The sequence below is a fragment of the Neophocaena asiaeorientalis genome, unplaced genomic scaffold (assembly GCF_003031525.2).
Source record: "Neophocaena asiaeorientalis asiaeorientalis breed wild unplaced genomic scaffold, Neophocaena_asiaeorientalis_V1.1 scaffold59, whole genome shotgun sequence".
NCBI classification, from domain to species: Eukaryota; Metazoa; Chordata; class Mammalia; order Artiodactyla; family Phocoenidae; genus Neophocaena; species Neophocaena asiaeorientalis.
This window is the reverse complement of record NW_020174268.1, coordinates 997,831-1,021,051: the sequence shown is the minus strand read 5'-3', so window position 1 is coordinate 1,021,051 and position 23,221 is coordinate 997,831. Positions and strand designations below refer to the sequence as shown.

At 37.3% G+C, this 23,221-nt stretch overlaps 1 protein-coding gene across 1 annotated transcript in view; it reads right to left on the bottom strand.

The window, feature by feature from the left end:
- Positions 1-291: 291 nt before the first annotated feature.
- Positions 292-23,221, bottom strand: part of DNAJC15 (DnaJ heat shock protein family (Hsp40) member C15) — a 63,189-nt gene continuing 40,259 nt past the window's right edge. The window contains exons 5-6 of the mRNA XM_024755474.1: positions 18,340-18,410; positions 292-522 (exon numbers count right to left, since the gene is read on the bottom strand). Of these exons, the coding sequence (XP_024611242.1) occupies positions 452-522; positions 18,340-18,410 (142 nt within the window). The 3' untranslated portion in view covers positions 292-451. The remainder of the gene's footprint in view (positions 523-18,339; positions 18,411-23,221) is intronic.

The window sequence follows — 23,221 nt, the reverse complement described above, 5'->3', positions numbered from 1 at the left end:
GTTTCGTCTCAAAATATTTAAAGCACCTTACACAGTCAGAGTACTAAATTCCTCTGAGGAAACAAGGGACAACATAAATATAAGCAGCAAGAAACTTTCTACCCATCGCTCACAAATTCCAATTATATTACCGATGATTATACTTGTATGGGGGGTTAGTGGGGGTGGGGTGGGAGGAATTCGGAACTAACAGAAGTCTTAAAATGTATGACTATCAGAAAGAGGAAGAAAATAAGGGGGAAAGATCAGTGATTGAATTTTAACGTGTTCCTCTGAAAGATAAAACAAAGATGGACTGTTCATGTTTTATTATTATATAGCTTAGTAGTGGAAGAAATGATTGTGGTCACTACATGTATGAAAATTATGAAGGTCATGATTTAGATTAACTTGCAGGACATTTTTTATAAGGTCCCCCTTTTTCTCCTTCAGAGTGGTCCTTGAGCATCAATCAATGTTTGGTGGCTGCTTCTAGCAAGTCTTTTGCTTCATTAATTTTGGTTGCTAAGTAAGGAGATCCACCTGAGAGGACAAAGAAAAGTAAATGGATTAAAACACACTTCATTATTGACAGTTTTTAAAGTCTCAAGTGAAATATAATACTTATGGAGTACAGACTTAGAGTCACTGTGCCCTAAAATAAAATTGTCAGTTCTTTTTTAGAGTTCTTCACAATGAATTACTGCTAATGCAAAGAGCAAGAGGAAAACTGAGGTGAATTTCAAATTCAGAATCATTATAAATCACAAACAGACGCTTTTTGACATACAAAAATACTGGCCCCAGAACTGTCACGTTAAAGCTATTTAAGCACCATACGCCTTCTAACTTGTAGCCCCGAGCACTCTCACTGCTTAACACTAGAACTAACAATCATATCACAGTTCACCAGTCCCTTTGTGTTTGTTTTTATTTTTTTTCTCCCCTTGAGTACAAATGATCTATAGCTGTTGAAAACATCATAAGACCTCAGTAGCTCACAACAAACCAAAAACATCTAGATAGCACTGGTGTGTATATTGTCCTGACTTTATCCAGGCCTTTTACTGATATCATACCACCCACTTTAAAAAGGAAAAAGAAAAAAAAAAAGGCGGTGGGGGGGAAGAAAGCGGGGAAACGGAACAGCATAAGGGCAATGCTGAAGGAGCTATATTTAGTTTTTTACCCTTGAAGATATCACTGACATTTTCACATCAAGATCTGAATCACTATAAACACTTACGGATTACATCACAGAGTGCCCTTGAATATACAATAAGAATTACAAATGAAATTGATGCAAGTTTCCATATGCACTTGACTCTGAAATAAACTGACGTCAGGATTATCTTTGAAAATGATCTCAGAATTAGGTAATGTCAATCTTGGTAACAAGCTGGTTAAATTTTGAGAGTTACCAATGTAATGCCAGGCATCCTGTATATCCTCAACAACTACCGAAATATTAATTGAACTCAAACATAACCTTTAATTGATTGATATGAATTCTGGATATTTAAATCACTGGCCATAACATGCTCATTTAGCAGAAAGAAAAAAAATCAAAGGCATGGAAGATCGAAAGTCTCATTAAACATTATATTTATTGATGGCAATGTTAGAGGAAAAAAATTGACAGTTTATTCAGAATAACACTGAATTACCCTTCACCCTCTTTTAATGAGGGGGACACTGGACTTCTCAATTATGTGCATGGCAGAAACTTTGGGTTCGGCACTCATTCTACCTTCCTAAAACTTGGAAAAGGCCCTAAGCCTAAAACTACGATTCCTATATTCTCTTCAAGTAGTGTTTGATTCAAATTAGGATCTATCAATGAGAGGCAGTCTTGTGAGATTTGAAAGGCTAAAGAGAAAGGTTTTCTTGCTGGGCCTCTTTGTTACTGCTGCTAGCAAGTGAAATCATGGTGTAGTGATGGCCTCAGCTGTGCTTTCCTTACAGTTCTAGTGGCAGTCCATGAGGTAGTCAATGAGTAGCTCTCCTGACAGCAGTTCTGTAATTACTAGGGGAGCCATTCTTGTAAGCCAAGTCTAAAATGTACTCCTTTAGACCTTCCAACAATTTGTAACCATTCATTCCCTGCACTAAATGCTCTCCTGCTTAAAATCTCTGGTTTCTGGCACTGAATCTTGACTAATATAAAATATATAGGATACATATCCTTTATTTAATGGAAACAATACAGTCTTGAATCTTTCGATCCTGCTCAGGTTTCTTGGGGGAATCATCTGGATTCCATTTAATTAGAATACTCACCCTCTGGGCTTCCCTGGTGGCGCAGTAGTTGAGAATCTGCCTGCCAATGCAGGGGACACTGGTTCGAGCCCTGGTCTGGGAAAAGCCCACATGCCGTGGAGCAACTGGGCCTGTGAGCCACAATTACTGAGCCTGTGCTCTAGAGCCTGTGTGCCACAACTACTGAAGCCTGTGCTCTAGAGCCCACGAGCCACAACTACTGAGCCCACCTGCCACAACTACTGAAGCCCACGCGCCTAGAGCCTGTGCTCCGCAGCAAGAGAAGCCACCGCACCACAACGAAGAGTAGCCCTCGCTCACTGCAACTAGAGAAAGCCAGCACATAGCAACGAAGACCCAACGTAGCCAAAAATAAAAAAATAATAAATTAATTTAAAAAATTTATCGAAAAACTAACACTGGATATACATTGACCTCAACGAAGTTTGATGACACTATCAATTCATACTGTCCAAAAATAACTGGGGCTCAGCAAGCCCACGATCAAAACCACTGTGATGAGCATAGTAACTAGGCATTATTCTAATATAGTATTTTATTTGGTTCCTCCAACTACCCTTTGTAGTTGCTCAATTCTTATTTTCATTACATAAAGAAAACTGAATCACAAAAAAGTTTAGCTACTTGCCCAACACTAGCCACAGAGTTAAAATGAGGTGGAGTCAGGATTCCCAGGAATCCCACACCACACTGTCTCTCACTCTCTTTACAAACTTCTTTGCTTATTAAATTCCTACCATGTTAAACATTTGGTTGTTATAAACCTTTTCTACTTTCTTCAAGCCGGTAACCCCATCCCAGGTCCTCTTCCTTCTTAGGAAGATTGAAATCATGCCTTGTGGTTTACTTTTAAAGTATATGTCTATGTACTCATTACATAATAAATACGTTGAAGAGCAATCATGTCTTAGATCTCTCTGTATTATCAGCACAGCTCTGAGTACACAGAAGGGAGTGGAGACGTGTCCTTGATGGGGAGAAGGAAGTGGTGAATCACTATTCCCTTACTTTCTTGCATCAAGTACCAGTTTCAGAAAAGTAAAATCACTCCAGAGAGACAGAAAACAGGATAAACAAGTGTGTTACGAGTGGGTGCTTTAAAAATAAATACCTGCAAAACATCTGGGTAAAACAATCCTAACCAGCACAAGAGAAAATAAGCAAATATTCTACAACTAACAATTGTTACAAAGTTATGTACAGGCATACCTTGTTTTCTCATGCTTTGTTTTATTGCACTTTGTAGATAGAGTCTTTTACAATTGAAGGTTTGCAGCAACACTGTGTCAAGTAAGTCGTATCAGTGCCATTTTTACAACAGGCTTATTTTTTAATTATGGTATGAACATACATTGTTTTTTAAATATAATGCTATTTCACACTTAACAAACAACAGTACAGTGTAAACATAACTTTTGTATGTACTGGGAAACCAAAATATACGTGTGACTTGCTTTATTGCAGTATTTGCTTTATTGGAGTGGTCTGGAACTGAACCTAGTATCTTTGAGGTATGCCTGTATAATTTATTACTAATGTGAGTTTCACAGAAAGTACACCAATGTGAGGATTAAGAATATATAAGTTCCTTTTTTCCTTGGGTCTTCCTTATGCAGATCCATATATTCCTTAACTCTCGTTAAAACTTATGAATGTCTACATCCCAAATCTGTAAGACAGAAGTAAGAAGTATTGCCATCTGCTGATTTGAAGGGCTCTTAAAAGCCACCCACCCTTCTTAAAAGAAAGATGTTAAAATCACATTGAAGCACATAGGAGACTGACGTCTCTGAACTTCAGATAAGTTCCAGTGATCTGCTCCCCAGTGAAACTGGTGAAAACTATATAATAACCCCCAACCATTTGTAACCTCTAGAAACGATCTTAAAAACAAAAAGAAAAAAGAAAAATCTACTAGAGAAGATCTATGAGAAGTCAGTAGGAATCTGTGGTAAACGGCTCCCTCCTATTCCCCTCCCAGCTCAGCAAGGCAGAGACTCCATGCTGGACTGCTCTAAAAGGAACACAGGCCTCCATCTCTCCCCAGCTCCTGGACAGAGGGCTTTCTTTCTGGGAGGAGCAGGACGGACCTTCGTATTTCTCTTCCTACTCGCAGTTGCCTGGTGCTGAGCCTCGGTCACAGGAAAGTGGAACAGAGGCTCTACCGTGGACATGGCTCCCTTAGAATAAATACTGGGACCTCAACAGCTCTTTTCCCAGCCCACAAGGCATGGTGGTTTCACACCAGGATAGGCAAGCTGAGAAGACCTCTGGCTACTTCACTAAAACCATCCAGCCAGTTAATAAACAAATAATAATAACAAGCTAGCCTGGGGGGTGGGGGGTGGCAAACCAATACCCAGAGCTGCTATAATACATAATCTAAAATATTCAGTTTCCAACAAAATATTTCAGGGCATGTAAAGGAACAGGCAAGTATGACAGTATGACCCATACACACATCATGAAAAAAGTAGCAACAGAAACTATCTCTGAGAGGGACCAAATTCTGGATTTATGGAAAAAGTTTCCAAAGTAGTCATTATACATTCACAGAACTAAAATTAAAAAAAAAATCACTAGAGGGGCTCAAGAGTAGATTTGAACTGGCATAAGACAGAATGAGCAAACTTGAAGATACAATGATTGCGATTATGCAAACTGAAGATCAGAGAGAAAAAGGAAAGAAGGAGAAAAAACCAGAGCCTCAGAGAAATGTGGGACATCATAAAATCCATAAAAGTACATGAAATGGGAGTACCAGGAGAGGAAAGGAGAAAAAACAATCTTTAAAGATATACTGGCTAAAAATTTCCCAAGTTTATTGAAAAACAATAACCTACACATCCAAGAAGCTCAACAAACTCCAAGTAGGATAAATTTAATAAGGCCTAAAACACACATCATTAAAACATGCTAAAAGTCAAAGACAAGGAGAAAATATGGAAGGTAGCATTAAATTAATTAAAAAATGAGGCCAGTAGACTGAGGTGGCTTTAATGCCTTAGTAGACTACATAATCAAATTAAAACCTAAGGCTATAAATCTCTCCACATTAAGAAATTAAAACCTGAGTACAACTAATCACAAACAGCCAACTAGACTTTTCCAAGTAAAGCAAATGCTTATGCTACAGCCAACCAAATAATTTTCTTGGTTTGATTTGGCCTCTTCTCTATAAAAATCTTTCCACTAGAGGGCTCCTAACCACTTTCGGACTGGTGCTGCCCAATTCAATTTTTGCTCAAACGAACTCTTAAAATTTTTAATATGCCTCAGTCTATCTTTTAACAGTAGCAAGAGAAAGACAGTGTGACACTTATAAAGGAACCCAATAACATAAAAAGCTAACTTAGCAGAAAAACAATGGAGGCCAGGAAGGCAGTGGTATAACATAAAGTCCTCAAAGAGAAAACTGTTGACCAAGAATGCTATACATTCAGCAAAGCTGTTATTCAGAAATGAAGGTGAAATAAACACTATCCTAGATAATCAAAAACTGAAAGAATTTACTGTTAACCGATCCACTTTAGAAGAAATACTAAAGGAAATTATTTAGGCTGAAAGAAAGTGACCTCAGATGGTAATCTGAATTTACATATACAAAGAGCACTAGTAAATGTAACTGTGTAATTATAAAAGACAATATAAATGCCTATTTTGCTTTCTTCTCTTAACTGATTGAAAAGGTAACTGTAAAAAAATATGCATAAAATGCACTGTTTGGTCTGTAACACAGAAATATAATACATGCATAATACACATGCTAGTAACAGCACAAAGGTGTATAGGAACAAAGCTGTTATAGATTAAGAAAATAACAGCAGACAGTAATGATTCTAACAATGTACTGTTCAGCTTGTAACATTAGTACATGTTATGTGTATAACAATAATACCACAAAAGGGGGAAAATGGGAATAGAGCTATATAGAAGTAATATTTCCATATATATTATAAGAATTAAGCTAGTATAAATCTGAAGCTGATTCTGAGAAATTAAGATGTATATGGTAAACCCTAGAGCAATCACTTTTAAAAACCCGCAAGAATAATGAAATAATAAAATCAAAATACTACATTAGAAAATATTCAGTGCAAAAGAAAGCAATAAAGGAAGACTAACAGAGGGTAAAAAAGACATGACATTGAAAACAAAAAGCAAATGCAGGGACTTCCCTGGTGGCACAGTGGTTAAGAATCTGCCTGCCAATGCAGGGGACACAGGTTCAAGCCCTGGTCTGGGAAGATCCCACATGCTGCAGGGCAACTAAGCCCGTGAACCACAACTACTGAGCCTGCGCTCTAGAGCCTGTGTGCCACAACTACTAAGCTCACTCACCACAACTACCGAAGCCCATGCACCTAGAGCCCATGCTCCGCAACAAGAGAAGCCACCGCAATGAGAACCTCACACATCGCAATGAAGAGTAGCCCCTGCTCACTGCAACTAGAGAAAGCCCACACACAGCAACAAAGACCCAATGTAGCAAATAAATAAATATTTTTTAAAAAGCAAATGCAGACATAAATCCAACTATATCAATAATAAAATTACATGTGAACGGAATAAACAATCCAATCTGTCATTAGGTTGTCAGGTTGGATTAAAAAAACATGATCCAACTAAAGGCTGTTTACAGGAGACAGACTTTAGATTCAAAAACACAAATAGATTGAAAGTAAAAGGATGGAAAAAGAGGTATCATGAAACACCAACCACAGACAAACTAGAATGGCTATACTCATGAGACAAAATAGAGTTTAAAACAAAAAAGTGTTCCTATAAATATATATGCTCTTAACAACAGAGCACCAAAATATATGAAATGAAAACTAAGAAAAATGAACAGAGAAACAGACAATTCAACAATAAGAATTAATGCCCCACTTTCAATAATGGATAGAACAACTAGACAGAAGATCAACAAGGAAGTAGAAGACTTGGACAACACTTAAAACCAACTAGACCTAACAGATATCTACAGAACACTCCACCCAACAACAGAATATACATTCTTCTCAAGTGCACATGGAACATTTTCTAGGAGAAACCATATGATAGACCATAAAACAAACCTCAATAAATTAAAAGGATAGAAACAATACATTATGTTCTCCAACCACAATTGAATGAAATTAGAAATCAATAGCAAGGACAAATTTGGGAAATAAATACTTACAGGCCATAGCTTAAGTAGTGCTTAGAGAGCAATTATAGTTTTAAGTTCCTGGGTTAAAAAAGAAAAAAGATCTAGGGACTTCCCTGGTGGTCCAGTGGCAAAGAATCTGCCTTCTGATGCAGGGGATGTGAGTTTGATCCCTGGTCTGGGAACTAGGTTCCCACATGCCACAGGGCAGCTAAGCTGCATGCCACAACTACTGAGCTCTCGCGCTGCAAAACTAGAGCCCACGTGCTCTGGAGCCCGCGCACCACAACTACAGAGCCCATGAGCCCTGGAGCCTGTGCACCACAACTAGAGAGAGAAAACCCACATGCCACAACTAGAGAGAAGCCCATGTGCTGCAATGAAGAGCCTGCGCACCACAACAAAAGACCCCACGTGCCGCAACGAAGATCCTGCCTGCCTCAACTAAGACCCGATTCAGCCAAAATAAATGAATGAATAAATTAAATTAAATAAAAAAGAAAAGAAAAAAAGATCTCAAATCAATAACCTAAACTTCAACCTTAAGACACTGGAAAGAGAAGAGCAAACTAAACCTAAAGCAGGAAGAAGAAAGGAAATAGTAAAAATTAAAACAAAAATTCATGAAAGAGAGAATAGAAAGACAACAGGGAAAATCAACCAGCCCAAAAGATGGTTCTTTGAAAAGAAGTCCTTAGCTTGTTGATCAGCAAAACAAACCTCTAGCTTGTCTGACCAAGAAAAAAAGAAAACAGATTCAAATTACTAGAATCAGAAATCAAAGAGAGGACATTACTATCATACCTTGCAGAAATAAAAATAATTATAAAGGAGTACTATAAATAACTATTTCAACATATTAGAAAACATATATAAAATTAGACAAATTTCTCAAAAGACACAAATTACTGAAACCGTCTCAAGAAAAAATGGACAATCTGAATAGATCTATTACAAGTGAAGAGACAATCAGTAATCAAAAAACTATGCAAAGAAAACCCAGGTCTAGATGGTTTATAGAAGGGGAGGGAATGCTTCCTAACTCATTTTACAAGGCCCATATTATCTTGATAACAAACCAAACAAAGACATCACAAGAAAACTATAGATCAATATTTCTTATGAATGTGAATGCAAAAAACTCAACAAAATACTAGCAAACTGAATCTAGCAACATACTAAAAAAATTTTGTACACCATGACCAAGTGGGATTTATCCCAGGGATGAAAGATTGGTTTAACAGCTGAAAATCAATTAATGTAACCCACTACATCAACAGAATAAAAAGCAAAAAACAAAAATCACATAATAACCTGAATATGTACAGAAAAAGCATTTGACAAAAACACTCAACAAACTTAGAAAGTAACTTCTTAACCTGACAGAGGGCATCTATGAAAAACCCACAGCTAATACCCCACTTAATGGGGGAAAGATTGGGTGCTTTTCCATAAGATCAGAACCAAGACAAGAATGTCCCTGCTTACAACTTCTTCTCAACATTGTACTGAGCTTCTATTCAGGGAAATTAGGTAAGGAAAAGAAATAAATTGTATCCAGATTGGAAAGGAAGAAGTAAAACAAACTCTATTCATAGACGACATAGTTTTACATATAGAAAACCCTAATGAACTTACCAAAAAAACTACTGGAATAAACAAGTTCAGCAAGGTTGAAGGATATAAGATCAATATATAAAAATCAATGATATTCCTATACATTCACAATGAATAATTCAAAACTGAAATTAAGAAAATAATTCTAGGGACTTCCTTGGTGGCCCAGAGGTTTAGAATCCACCTGCCAGTGCAGGGGACTGGGTTCTAGCCCTGGTCTGGGAAGATCCTACATGCCACGGAGCAACTAAGCCCGTGAGCCACAACTAATGAGCCCGCACTCTAGAGCCCACGAGCCACAACTACTGAGCCGGCGCTCTACAGCCCTCAAGCCACAACTACTGAAGCCCGTGTGCCTAGAGCCCATGCTCCGCAACAAGAGAAAACACCACAATGAGAAGCCCGAGCACCACAACAGAGAGTAGCCCCCACTCGGTACAACTAGAGAAAGCCCGCGTGCAACAACGAAGACCCAATGCAGCCAAAAATAAATAAATAAAATATAATAAAAAAAGGAAAATAATTCTATTCACAACAGTATCAAAAAGAATAAAACACTTTAGAACTACAAAATATTGGTGAAAGAAATTAAAGAAGATCTAAATAAATGGAAAAACATTCCACGTCCATGGATCAGTAGGTTTAACGTTAAGGTGGCAATACTCCCTAAGCTGACTTACAGATTCAGCACAATCTCTATGAGAATTCCAGTTGACTTGTTTGTAAAAACTGACAAGCTGATTCTAAAATTCACATGAAATTGCAAGGGACCCAGAATAGCCAAAACAATCCTATAAAAAAGAATAAAGTAAGAGGAGTCACACTTCAAAAATTTAAAGACTTGGGGCTTCCCTGGTGGCGCAGTGGTTGAGAGTCCGCCTGCCAATGCAGGGGACACGGGTTCGTGCCCCGGTCCGGGAAGATCCCACATGCCGCGGAGCGGCTGGGCCCGTGAGCCATGGCCGCTGAGCCTGCGCCTCTGGAGCCTGTGCTCCACTACGGGAGAGGCCACAACAGTGAGAGGCCCGCGTACCGCAAAAAAAAAAAAATTAAAACTTATTACAAGGTAAAGGTTATCAAGACAGTGTGGTACTGGCACCAAAGACAAACATACAGATCAACGGAACAGAACTGAGGATTGGGAGATGGGGTGCCGGTAGAGCTAAAGGATGATAGAGTTTCCTTCTGAGGTGATGAAAATGTTCTAAAATTGACTGTGGTAAAGGTGGTACACATCTGTAAATATACCAAAAACTACTGAATTGTACACTTTAAATGGATGAATCATATGGTACATGAATTGTATCTCAATATAGCTATTTTAAAACAACAGACAGAAGGCTCTGAAGAATACTTTGAGTCTGATTCAGTTTATCAGATCCTTACAGAGAATCACAGAAACCTAGGGTTGGAAGAATCTTAAAGGGTTCTTACCTGTTACACAATACATGAACACCTCCTATTACATCACCAACAAACTGTCCTCCAACAGTTTTCAATCTCAGATTACCTTTACTGCTTTGCTTGAACATCAGTTTTTCCACTGCTGTAGCTCCAGTGCCTAGAACAGTACCTAGCTCCCAGTAGGTACTTGTAATTACTAGTTGACTGATATCTCATGAAGGGGAACTAGGATAGCTCCAACTACAAGCACAGTCTTCCTTATAGAGGTCCAATCTTCACTGCTCATAGTTTCTTCTAAGTGAACATAATTCTGCCTCCATAAAGGCACAGAAGAGACTTCACATATTCATGCAACATTTTAAGTATTAGATATTGCATAGAAGTCCTCCAATTTTCTCACGATAGCAAGGTTTCTTATTCATTATTGCTTCACCCAAAAACCTAGGAGTTACCCTTCTTCATTTTTACTACCTCCAATCCATGAGCTTTGTTGGCTTTATCTTCAAAATATATCCTGAACTGGACCATTCTTTACCTCCTTTGTTACAAAACCCATAGTGTAAATCAATATCATTCTTTCTTTGGTAACAATTTTCTCTACTAACTTCCTTGCTTCCACTCTTGACATCCTATAGCTATCTTTTCTCCATAGCTGCCAAAGCAGACTTTCTCATATTGTAAATCAGATATCATATCATTCCCATTACACTTGAAGGTAAAAGCCAAAGTTCTTAGCATTAGCTCTCCAGCTACGTCATCATCTGGCCCTGGATGTTCTCTCCAATCATATTTCCTAGCACTTTTCTCCTTCTCACTACACTCTAGCCAATCTCCTTACAATTCCAGAAATACACAGTATGTTCTCATTCCAAGACCTTTGCACTTGATGTTCCTTCTGCCTAAAATACTCTTAAGATTTTTGCATGACTTCCTACTCCCTCAGGTCTTTGCTCAAATATTATTCCCTTACAGAGAATTTTAAGATGATATAAGTAATACTGCAACTGCCTCCTCTCCAGCTGCTGATCTCTACCCCTCCCCCACTCTGCTTTATTTTTCTAAAAGCTCTTATTACCATGTGACGTTTTTCATACTAGCCTTTTCTGCCTAACTACTCCCAAAACTTAGTGGCTAACAACAACAATGTTTTTTTCCCCTCACTATTCCATGGATTAGCTGGGCAGTTCTCCTAAGCTGGGTCAGGGGAGCCAGGGCTGGATGGTACAGGGTGGCCTCACTGGGACTTCACCTGGGATGGCTAGTCCTTACTCTCAACTTGGGTCTTTTATCCTTCAGGAGGCATAGACCAACCTGGTCTTCTTCACATGGTAGTCTCCAGGTTCTAAGAGGGTAACGGCTGAAGCTGCAAAGCTTCTTGAGGCCTAGACTCAGAATTCATACAGTGTTACTTCTGCTATATTTTGTTGAATGAATGAATGACTGCTCATATGACACTGCTTCCAGCTTCTCAACATCCTGTTTGGTTTCCTCTGAATACTACTTAGTTTGTCCACGTCTTCCAAAACCTAGCATCCAGAAAGGGACACAAAATTCTGGACAAGATCTAACTTCAGCTCAGTATAGCTGGGTAATAAATATTAGTTGGAAAAGTGAGTGCCAAGTACAGAAGATTGTGGTAATATTCAGTCTCATAATACAGATACTGTGTGCCCTTTAATGCAGCTTAAGAATGCACTGGCTTACTTCTAGTGGCTTTTACACCGTTGAATCTTATAGCCTTTAAGATCAAATATACCCCCATGGCTCTTTTTCATGTGTAACACTGCCAAGTCTCTGCCCTATATTTACACAATTGATTTGGGGGACCTAAAAGAACATTACATTTATCCCTGTTGAATTTAAATTTAATCTCTTCTAATTCACTGATTTCTCTAGTTGATCATTTCCACTGACACACTTTTTGGTCTGAGACGAAAAAGTCTGAAAACTGTTGCTTTCATACAAAATACATGGCATTCAAAAAAATAATTACCTTGTATACCCAAAGAAGGCCTGAAAAGGGAGAAAATAAGTTCCTAGAGGAGTATTAGGAACCCCTGGGGGTCCACAGTGCACGCCTTGCTAAGGCTGCTATACATCAATGAGAATGAACAAATGACTGCTCCACATTACAATATGGATGAATCGCACAAAGATAATGTTGACCCAAAGCAGCCAGATGCAAATGACTCGACATTCAAGAGACGAAGCTAACCTGCGATATATACATCAAGATAGTGGCTCCTTTTAAGGCTGCGGTAGACTGAAAGGGGTCTTGAAAGTACCCCACACTTTTCAGGGGTATGGTGATGTTTTCGTCCTTGATCTGGCGGCTGTTTATATGAGTATGTTTGTAAAAATTTATTTAGATATATATTATGATGTGAACTTTGCTGCCTGTATTTTCTACTTCAATACAAAGAGAACCTAAAAATAAGAGATTGAGGAGAAACATAATCTCTTTAAAAAAAGGAAATCAAATTACATCACTCTACTGCTTAAAACCTGACAGTAACTTCCCACTCTATTTAGAATAAAGTTCAAATATTGGGTTGGCCAAAAACGACCCAAATATTAGGTCGTTCGGGTTTTTCTGTGACATCTTACGGAATATTAATAATATACAAAACCTATAGTGTTTCACTACCATAAAGCATACTGTTTTCAAACTCTGGGCACCACTTCATCTCATGCAGCTTCTCCCCTTGCTTATTACACCCCTATCACACTAGTTTTCTCCCTTAAGCACAATAAGTTCTTTCCTCCTAGGAACATGCTAGTTCCTTAACTTTCCAACCACTCTTCACATGGCTAGCTTCTTTTCATCCCTTAGAGCTCCTCAGAGAGGCCTCCCCAATCATCCCATGTAAAGTTGCCTCTTTCCCGTATTCTATAATCTCAGGCCGTTGTGCCCTTTATTGCACTTATTGCAATTTGAAATAGGTTTAATTGTTTTTTGTCTGTCCCTCCACTAGAATGTATGTTCCACGAGGACAAGGATTTAGTTGCCCTGTTTTACAGTTTTTGGGGTTTTTAAATTTTTATTTATTTTATTTTTATTTATTTTTGGCTGTATTGGGTTTTCATTGTGGTGCGCAGGCTTCTCATTGCGGTGGCTTCTCTTGTTGAGGAGCACGGGCTCTAGGCGTGTGGGCTTCAGTAGTTGTGGCACACAGGCTCAGTAGTTGTGGCTCATGGGCTCTAGAGCGCAGGCTCAGTAGTTGTGGCACACGAGCTTAGTTGCTCCACAGCACGTGGGATCTCCCCGGGCCAGGGCTCGAACCCGTGACCCCTGAACTGGCAGGTGGATTCTTAACCACTGCACCACCAGGGAAACCCCGCTCTGCTTTACAGTTTAAATCCCAAGATTTATTAGCACAATGTTCTGACACCTTGTAGAAGTTGAATAAATAATTTCTGAATGAATAAAAAGAATAGTTTCAGGTCATTTCACATCAAGCTAATAAGTCTTTTAAAATTTTGATATGATCATTATATATTCATTTTCACAACACTATTTTACCTGTACATTTGATTTGTATGCCTTCTTTTTATTGATTTGCTTATTCATTCACTCATGAAAAAAATTAGAATTTATTAAATGTCAAACACATAGGTTCTAAAGATAAATAAGCCATGTTCTTTACTTTTAAACATCTCACCACTTATCAAGGAAAATTAATATGTGAGAAAAATGAAATTATCTTATACAAAGTCTTAAATCTAATTAAAATGTTGAAATGAAGGGAAATGAAAGATGAGCCCTCTAAAACAAATAATAGTCTAGTACATCAAAAAAGGAAATTGAGCTAATTAGGCATTACTTTTTCTTAGTAATTCCATGTTGACTCTTAGTGATCATCTCTTCCTTTTTCTAAATGTTTGAAATACATATTTTAAATGCAATATATTATAATAAGTTGTAATATATTATTACCAGGGCTTCATGTCAAATTTGGCTTCTTTTACAATAAGGGTAATTAAGGAAAACCCATTCAACAGTATAATTACTTTGACTTGCTTTTAATCCCAATATTTAATTTAATTTTGATTTAAATACTATTAAAGAAGAGAGAGCATTACATGTTTATTGAAAGGGGATATACATGGAAAAAAGACTGAGAATGTGCTGCGGCAGGCAGATTTCAGCTAAGTGTAAGGAAGAACTTTTTAGTAGTTAGCACTGCCTATCAGAGCACTACTTTGCAAAGCAGGAAGCTCTCCATCACTAAATATCTTTAAGGAAAGCTAACAGGGCATTTTTCCCAGGATGGAGCAGAAAGATTTAGTAGGCAGCATTGATTAGACTAGTGTCCTCAAACTATGGTGAAGCACTTTTTAAAAAATTTTCTTGGATGTCACAGCAATGTCAAATGGCTATAAAGATTTCTGAATGCTTTTTTGCGGTACGCAGGCCTCTCACTGCTGTGGCCTCTCCCGTTGCGGAGCACAGACTCCGGACGCGCAGGCCCAGCGGCCATGGCTCACGGGCCCAGCCGCTCCACGGCATGTGGGGTCTTCCCCGACCGGGGCACGAACCCGTGTCCCCTGCATCGGCAGGCGGACTCTCAACCACTGCGCCACCAGGGAAGCCCTGAATGCTTACTTTTGACTTCAGTTTTTGATTTGTTGCACACAGGTAACAAACTGGCCTGGCATGAAAAGGCAAACTACATTTTGAGAAGCACTGGATTAGACAGTCTATGAGAGATCTCTGAGGTTCTACAGTTTTTCAAACTTACCTAGTCTGTCTTCCTATTTTCGTTAGGCATTAATATCAAACTACTAACTTCATAACTAATCATTTTCTCCAGTACTTTAAAAAAAATACAAGCTAAAAGATATTCTAAACGCATTAGATCAAAGAGCGGAGACATTTTTACTGCATTAACCTTTTATCTCACTAAAAGAAAAGGCAAAATTTAGGTTTTTTTTGTTTTTCAAAATTTACTTTTACCAAAGCACATCTGAATGCTCATTTAAAACTGGTTACAAAAAATTTATTTCCAGTTATCTCCCACACCTAATTTTCTGGTGTCACTTTCTTTGCACAAGCTAATAATGAAATATGTAACAAGTTATCTTGATCACACATTTGAAGTTCTTGCTTTGTTTTACCAGCTGGTAGCAAAACCAAGAGAAAAGCCACGTGGGGGTGGGTGGTGAGAGAAAGAATATGCATGAATTTCAGGAGCACTGGGTGGAGGAGTCAAGTGTTTGCAACCACCTATAAATAACACTCAGTGGTGACCTGGCCAAGCAAATATGGTAAAGAATTGTAAAAAGAGCAGGCAAAACTGAGAGTTGCCCGTTCTCATACTTCCCCAAATATTCCTGGCTTTTTCTCTGCAAGGACAGACATTTTCATTGAAAATCTATTACCTTCTTATAGAGACAGATTGTACCAGATGAGGAATACCCTTATCTAAATATAACTACTGTAGAGTTAGAAATCAGAAAATATAAACCATTGTGAAAATAAATAACAAAATCCATTATCTTCTTCCCATTAAAAATGAAGCAAAACAAAACAGCCTTCTTTCTCAAGAGATAATTTCCAGATTTATGAGCTATCATCTCCCAACTCCATCAAACATGAATTTTTTTCCCTCAAGTAGTTGCAATATTCCTTAAATCATCATACTTGTACTAGAGCAGGAGTTCTTAACTATGAGTATATATGGATGGGTTTTAAGAAGTCTATGAACTCTATGAAACTCCAAATATTATAAAATTTTGGGTGAATGAGCAATTATATGGACAAGATGTCTACAGTTGTCACATTTGTTGTTGACAACTGTTGATTAAAAGCATCTTTCTTAGGTTAAAAATGTGATCCGAATAGAAATACAAGGTACGGGTTCTTAATTAATTGAATAGGTATATAAAAGTATTATATTATATCATATATCCAAAAAAAGCTTTAGAAATAAATCCTTTCATTTTGTAGATGATAACATTGACATTTGGAGAGGTTAGGGGAGTGTTCAAGGCCATGCTGCTAGCTAGAAGGCAGAGGATGAAGAAGAAGAATGCTGGCTCCTACTTCCGGATCCATTCCCTCCCACTCTGCCACCAATGCAAGGCCAGACTAGAGGATACTAGTAAGCACACTAAGGGCAGCCAACAACCCCAATTCTGATAAATATACAATCTCAGAATAAATCAAGTAATTCTTTAAACACTACTGGCTCATAACATATATAAACATTTTCTATATTTTTACTAAAGGTATTTAAAAATATATATTCTTTTAGACACATTTTAGAGCTCACTTCCTTGCCAGCAGACACAATCAACAACTTGTCAATCATCTGAAATACATGAGTGCTTGATCCCACTGCAATCAACGAGAGAAGGGCATACACTTGATAAACTCCTCCCTCCCTCTCTCCCTTCCTTCCTTCCTTTCTCCCTTCCTACCTTTCTTTAATATTTTATTCCCTCCCTCCCTCCCTTTCTTTCTTTAATATCTTTATTGGAATATAATTGCTCTACAACGTCCCCATATCTCCTCCCTCATTCTCCGTCCCAGCTTACCCTTCCCCCTCCCCGCATCCTCAAATCCATTCTCTATGTCTGTGTCTTTATTCCTGTCCTGCCCCTAGGTTCATCAGAACCATTTAAACACATTTCTTTCTGAGTCAATTACTCTGAAAGCCCACAATGCAAAGTAAATTAGTTGAATGGATCTTTTAGTAACTGTTGAAGCTGTTTAGAAATTTTAAGCAAAGCCTCTTTTCAAAGTTTATTCTCTTGTTTATTCACACTAAAGAACAGCAAGTGCAAAAACCAAAGGAGATGATATTTAGTGAAAAGAATTTTTATAAAATTCAGAAAGCTGAAAAAGAATGCCTGATTTTGGAGTCAGGATGGGTAGAAATCCAAAATTTGTTTTTAATTTTTTTCAAAATAATTAGAAAACTGAAAGTCTGTAAGAATCCAAGAAACGCTTCACTCTCTGCCCCCTACTCCCCCACTTCTGACTTCTGAAATACAGTGTAACCTTCTGCCATCTGTTATTTTAGAGCAGAAACAGTAATAAACATATGGGCTTTCTCTCTCAAGCAGCTGTAGGGTAGTTAAAGTTATAATAATTGTCTCTCTGTAAGATAAATCTACATTTAAAACCTGGCCAGTTAAAAAAAAATAGCTCAGCCTCAGAGCCTTCCAGAATAAAATTAAGAAATTCAGAATCATCTGTGACATACTACATTAAGAGATTTAGAGAATATCCTCCAAGTCTTGTACTTTTATGTGTAAGGTTAAACAAATGTAATTCATGATGCCCAAATCAGTTAATACAGTCAGAGTCCACAAGTCATGTTTTTTCTTTCTCCATCAAAATGCTAGGAGCCTCGGGACTTCCCTGATGGTCCAGTGGTAAAGAATCTGCCTTCCAATGCAGGGGACGTGGGTTCAATCCCTGGTCGGGGTAGTAAGATCCCACACGCTGCGGGGCAACTAAGCCCACACACAGCACTGCTACTGAGGTCATGCGCCTCGACAGAGAGCCCGTGCACCACAACTACAGAGCCCACGTGCCCTGGAGCCCAAGCGCCACAGCTAGAAAGAAGCCCGCGTGCCCCAAAGAAGATCCCGTGTGTCACAACAAAAGACCCTGCATGCTACAACTAAGACCTGACGGAGCCAAAAAAATAAAGAAAATAAGTAAGTAAAATAAATAAATATTTTTAAAAAAGATTAAAAAATGCTAGGAGCCTCAAACAGGGGTTAGATACTCATATATAGAAATTGCTAACAAAGTTTTCCAAAACTGATAACTATAAATGCATCACTTCAGTGGGTCACTGAACTCCAATCTAAAGGCTCATTTATTTATAAGAAAAATCACAACACGTGTGACACATAAATTTCCATTTCAGCTATATAACAGGAATTTTACCTACCTTTATCTGGGTGATTCAAAATCATGATTCTCCTGTGAGCTGCTCTAATCTTGGCCTTGCCAGCAGATGGGCTGTAAAAAGAAATTAAAGTGCTTGTAACAAATAGTGTCAAATGCAGATTACAAATTAATGGTTTATATGAGTTTTAAGAAATTAAAAACTAATGAGAATTTCACCATCTTGTGGATAAATATGAAATTACAGCTTGTCACTTCATTCTAACAACCATCAAAATAAATCATATTCAATGCTGCATGTACTTTCCTTCAGTCCTTATTCTCAATTAAAAAAACATATACACAATATAAGGATAGGAGAATCATAGCCTGTAGACTATTACTGTGAGTTTGAAAATTTATGCTTCAAGCTCTTTGAGGGGAAGGCAGTATATATAATGTAACAAACTGGTATTTGAACTCTAGGGCTACCAGACTTCAGGATTTTAATCCCAGCACTGCCATGAAAGATGGGGTAGCCTTGGTCAAATTTTTTACCCTCTCTGAGCTTCGGTTTCTTCATTGTGAAACAGGGATAGGAACAACATAGTCCTCATAGAGCAATTACAAGGATTAAATTAGTTGATGCCAACAAAGTGCTACAGCAGTGCCTGGTGTGTAGCAAATGTTCCATAATAGTTAGCTTTTACTATTATTATCTTTCAACAGAACATCTCAAAACCCTTAATAGCTCATAATTTATTTAGCTTTGTGAGAAAACTATGGGAAAAGCTTGGCTGTTAGAGCCTATGCTCTAAACAAAAATTAAAGGAGAAAGTTAAATAAACCTAAAATTATTCCTGCAAAACCTAATTTATCCAGTACTGGAACTCCTTCTCTCTAGTATATTTTCCAGGTAAGGAAAAAAATTAACACTAATAATAACAAGATCCTGGTGTTCCTACTTAATATTTATACTAGCTTATCTAAGCTGCTTTTCTGAGCCTCAAATGGAAATAACAGTAGCTGACTCAAAGTACACAGTGGTTGCTGTGAAACTCGAAATCACCTACATGGATGAACCACACTGTAGGGGCTAAACGCAGGAACTTTTAGAGATATTCAGACACTGGTTTAAATCCATCACTCATAATCTATAAAACTTTGTCTTGGAACTTCCCTGGTGGTCCGGTGGTTAAGACTCCGTACTTCCTCTTCAGGGGACGCGGGTTCGATCCCTGGTTGGGGAACCAAGATCCCACATGCCGTGTGGTACGGCAAAAACAAACAAACAAAAACACTTTGTCTTGCTTACTTGAACTCTCTGACTTATAATTTTCTCACAAGCAAAATTTTCTCATAAGCATACCTCCTAGGATTATTTTAAGGACAAGTTAGATTATATAAGCAAAAAGGATGAGCATGACCTGGCATAAAATTAGTGTTCAAAGAATAGTAGTTATTATCATGAACATATAGAATGCTTATGAAAGTGTATTACATTTCCTACTTTTTAAAAAATGGGGTATAAATAATCTAATCTAGCATATCTTCAATGACTCAAAAAGCATTATCATGAGTATCAATTAAGTGCAAAGAAACTCTCAAGGTCTGCAGAGATTTGCTTGCCCTTCTCCTAAATGGTCATAAAATGCTATCCATTTAAGTTCTTCTGTCTGTTTTGAACACTGCCTTCCTTGCTGTCAGTTGTCAATCCTCAATTCTGCCAGTGTTCTAGTCTCTAGCTATTACTTGCCAGTTACTTGCTACTTCTAATCTCCTGCGGTTAAGTAACAGATCATCAAACATGTTAAAATACACTATCAATTGCTACATACGCATATAAACATTCTTCTATAAATAAAATAAATAAGTCAAGTCAAAAAGCAAGTCAAAAGAGAAATCAAAAAAAATCTTGAGACAAATGAACAACCTACCAAAACTTATGGGATGCAGCCAAAGCATTTCTAAGAGGAATTATAGTCATAAAAGCCTACATTCAGAGGGAAAAAAAAGAACTCAGATAAACAACCTAACTTTACACCTCAGGGAAGTATGAAAAGAAGAACAAACTAAGCCCAAAATTAGTAGAAGGAAAATAAAGATCACAGTGAAAATAAATGAAACAGAGACTAAAAAGACCAAGAAACCAAAAATCAATGAAACTAAGAGCTAGTTTTTTGAGAATATATACAAAACAGACAAACCACTAGCTAGATCACCAAGAAAACAGAGGACTCAAGTAAAATCAGAAATGAAAAAGGAGAGATTACAACTGATACCACAGAAACACAAAGGATAAGAGACTACTGTGAACTGTACTATACAGTAACAAACTGGACACCCTAGGAGAAGTAAATGGATAAATTCCTAGAAACAAAGCATCTACCAAGACTGAATCATAGAAAACAGGAACAGACCAGTTACTACCACTGAGACTGAATCAGCAATCAGAAAACTTCCAACAAAGAAAAGTCCAGGACCAGATGTCTTCACTTAATTCTACCAAACAGTTAAAGAATAATTAACACCAATCCTTAAACTCTTCCAAAACATGGAGAGGAGGAAACACTTCCAAACTCATTTTATGAGGCTAGCATTACCCTGACACCAAAACCAGACAAGGGCACTACAAGAAAAGAAAAATACAGGCCAATATCCCTGATGATCACAAATGCAAAAATTCTCAACAAATATTACCAAATCGAATTCAACAATACATTAAAAGAAAGGATCACATACCATGATTAAGTGGGATTTATTCCAAACAAAACGAAGGATAAAAATCACATAGTCATTTCAATAGATGTAGAAGAAGCATTCGACAAAATTCAATATCCATTAATGATAAAAACTCTTGACAAGGTTGGTATAGAGGGAACGAACCTCAACATAATAAAGACCATATATGAAAAGCCCACAGCTAACATTATACTCAATGATGAAAAGCTGAAAGCTTTTCCTCTAAGATCAGAAACAAGACAAAGTTGCCCACTCTTACCACCTTTATTCAACATAGCATTGGAAGTCCTAGTCAGAGCAATTAGTCAAGAAAAAGAAATAAAAGGCATCCAAATGAGAAAGGAAGAAGTAAAACTGTCATTATTTGCAGATGACATTTTTACCTATAAAAAACCCTAAAGACTACACCAAAAAACTGTTAGAACTAATCAACAAATTCAGTAAAGTTGCAGGCTCTAAAATCAATGTACAATAATTTATTGTTTCTATATACTAATAACAAACTATCAGAAAATCAAGAAAACAATCCCATTTAAAATTGCATCAAAAACAATAAAATACCGAAGAATAAATTTAACCAAGGAGGTGAAAGACCTGTACACTGAAAACCAGAAGACACTGATGAAAGAAACTGAAGACACAAAAAAATGCAAAGATATTCTGTGCTCATAGATTGGAAGAAGTAATTTTTTTAAAATGTCCATACTATCCAAAGCACTATACAGATTCAATGCAACTTATATCAAAATTCCAAAGGCATTTTTCACAGAAATAGAACAAAAATTCCTAAAATTTGTATGGAACCAACCACAAAAGATCCTAAATAACCAAAGGAATCTTGAGAAAGAAGAACAAAGCTGGAGGCATCAAACTTCCTGATTTCAATCTATCAATATATTACAAATGCTCTAGTAATCAAACAGTATGGTATTGGCATAAAAAGACACATAGATTAATGGTACAGAACAGAGCCTAGAAATAAACCCATACCTATACAGTCAATTAATTTACAACAAAGGAACAGAGAATATACAGTAAGGGAAAGGATAGTCTCTTCAATAAATGGTGTTTATTGGGAACAGAAAATCTGAACAGTCATATGCAAAGGAATAAAACTGGACCTTTATCTTATACCACACACCAAAATTAACTCAAAATGGATTAAAGACTTAGATGTAACACCTTAAAACTACTAGAAGAAAATATAGGATATAAGTTCCTTGATATTGGTCTTGTAAAGATTAAGCAAGATGAAAGAACCCTAGTTCTTAAACAAAGCATTAAGAATTAAACGTAGCTCTGATATATCTCCAGTATAGACAATTCCACCACAAATTGAAAATGTAACTTTAAATATCATTTTGCCTAGATCAGGGATTTCAAACTGCTCCCTGGAATGCATTTGACTGGGAGTAGGTGAGTGGGGTGTATAGAACAGAGTAGTGTTCCCTGATCCTGTAGCAAATGGAGCAGTTTGGGTCTCATCTTTTTCTACTACTAGTCTATTGAATAACATTTAAACAGAGTTCCACAGAAGTTTTTAGAAAGTGTGAAAATCACAAATGTGTGCATAATTTCAGAATATATCAGGTATATTAAGTTTTCCTGGGCAGCTCAGTAAAATATTTCAGGCTTACGCAATACGTAAGAATATACAGAGTCATCTGGTAACATAGTCATCTAGTAACATAGGGGTTTCTTTGTTTTTAAAAAGCGTATCAACAGAGTCAGCTCCATTTTGTCTTTACCTACTTGTTATGTAGTCTAAATCATTTGGATTCACTTATCACAGAAAATGGAACCACAGCAATGTATTCACATTTTGAGAATCTCCTCAAAATCAGTGCTGCCTGACTGAAAGAAAGGGCTAGAGGAAAGCAAATAAGGTCCACCTTTCTATTTAATGTGTTAAGGGCAAATATTTAGCTTCTGCATTCATGACAGAGATGGGAATAGAGCGGTGCCAACATTTATTCAGCACTTGTTATTTGGCAGGCACTTGGATAAAAAGGTATCACTCATGTCATTATAAATTCCGACAAGGCAGATATTATTAATTCCAAATCAAAAATGCAGAAGCTCAAGTGCAGAAAAGCTAACAATAAGTGCCTCAGCGACAGAATCAGGACGAGGATCTGTCTTCTTACCTGATATTTATTGGGTAGTTACCAAGTTCTACGTTTATGGTAAAACTTCATATGTGT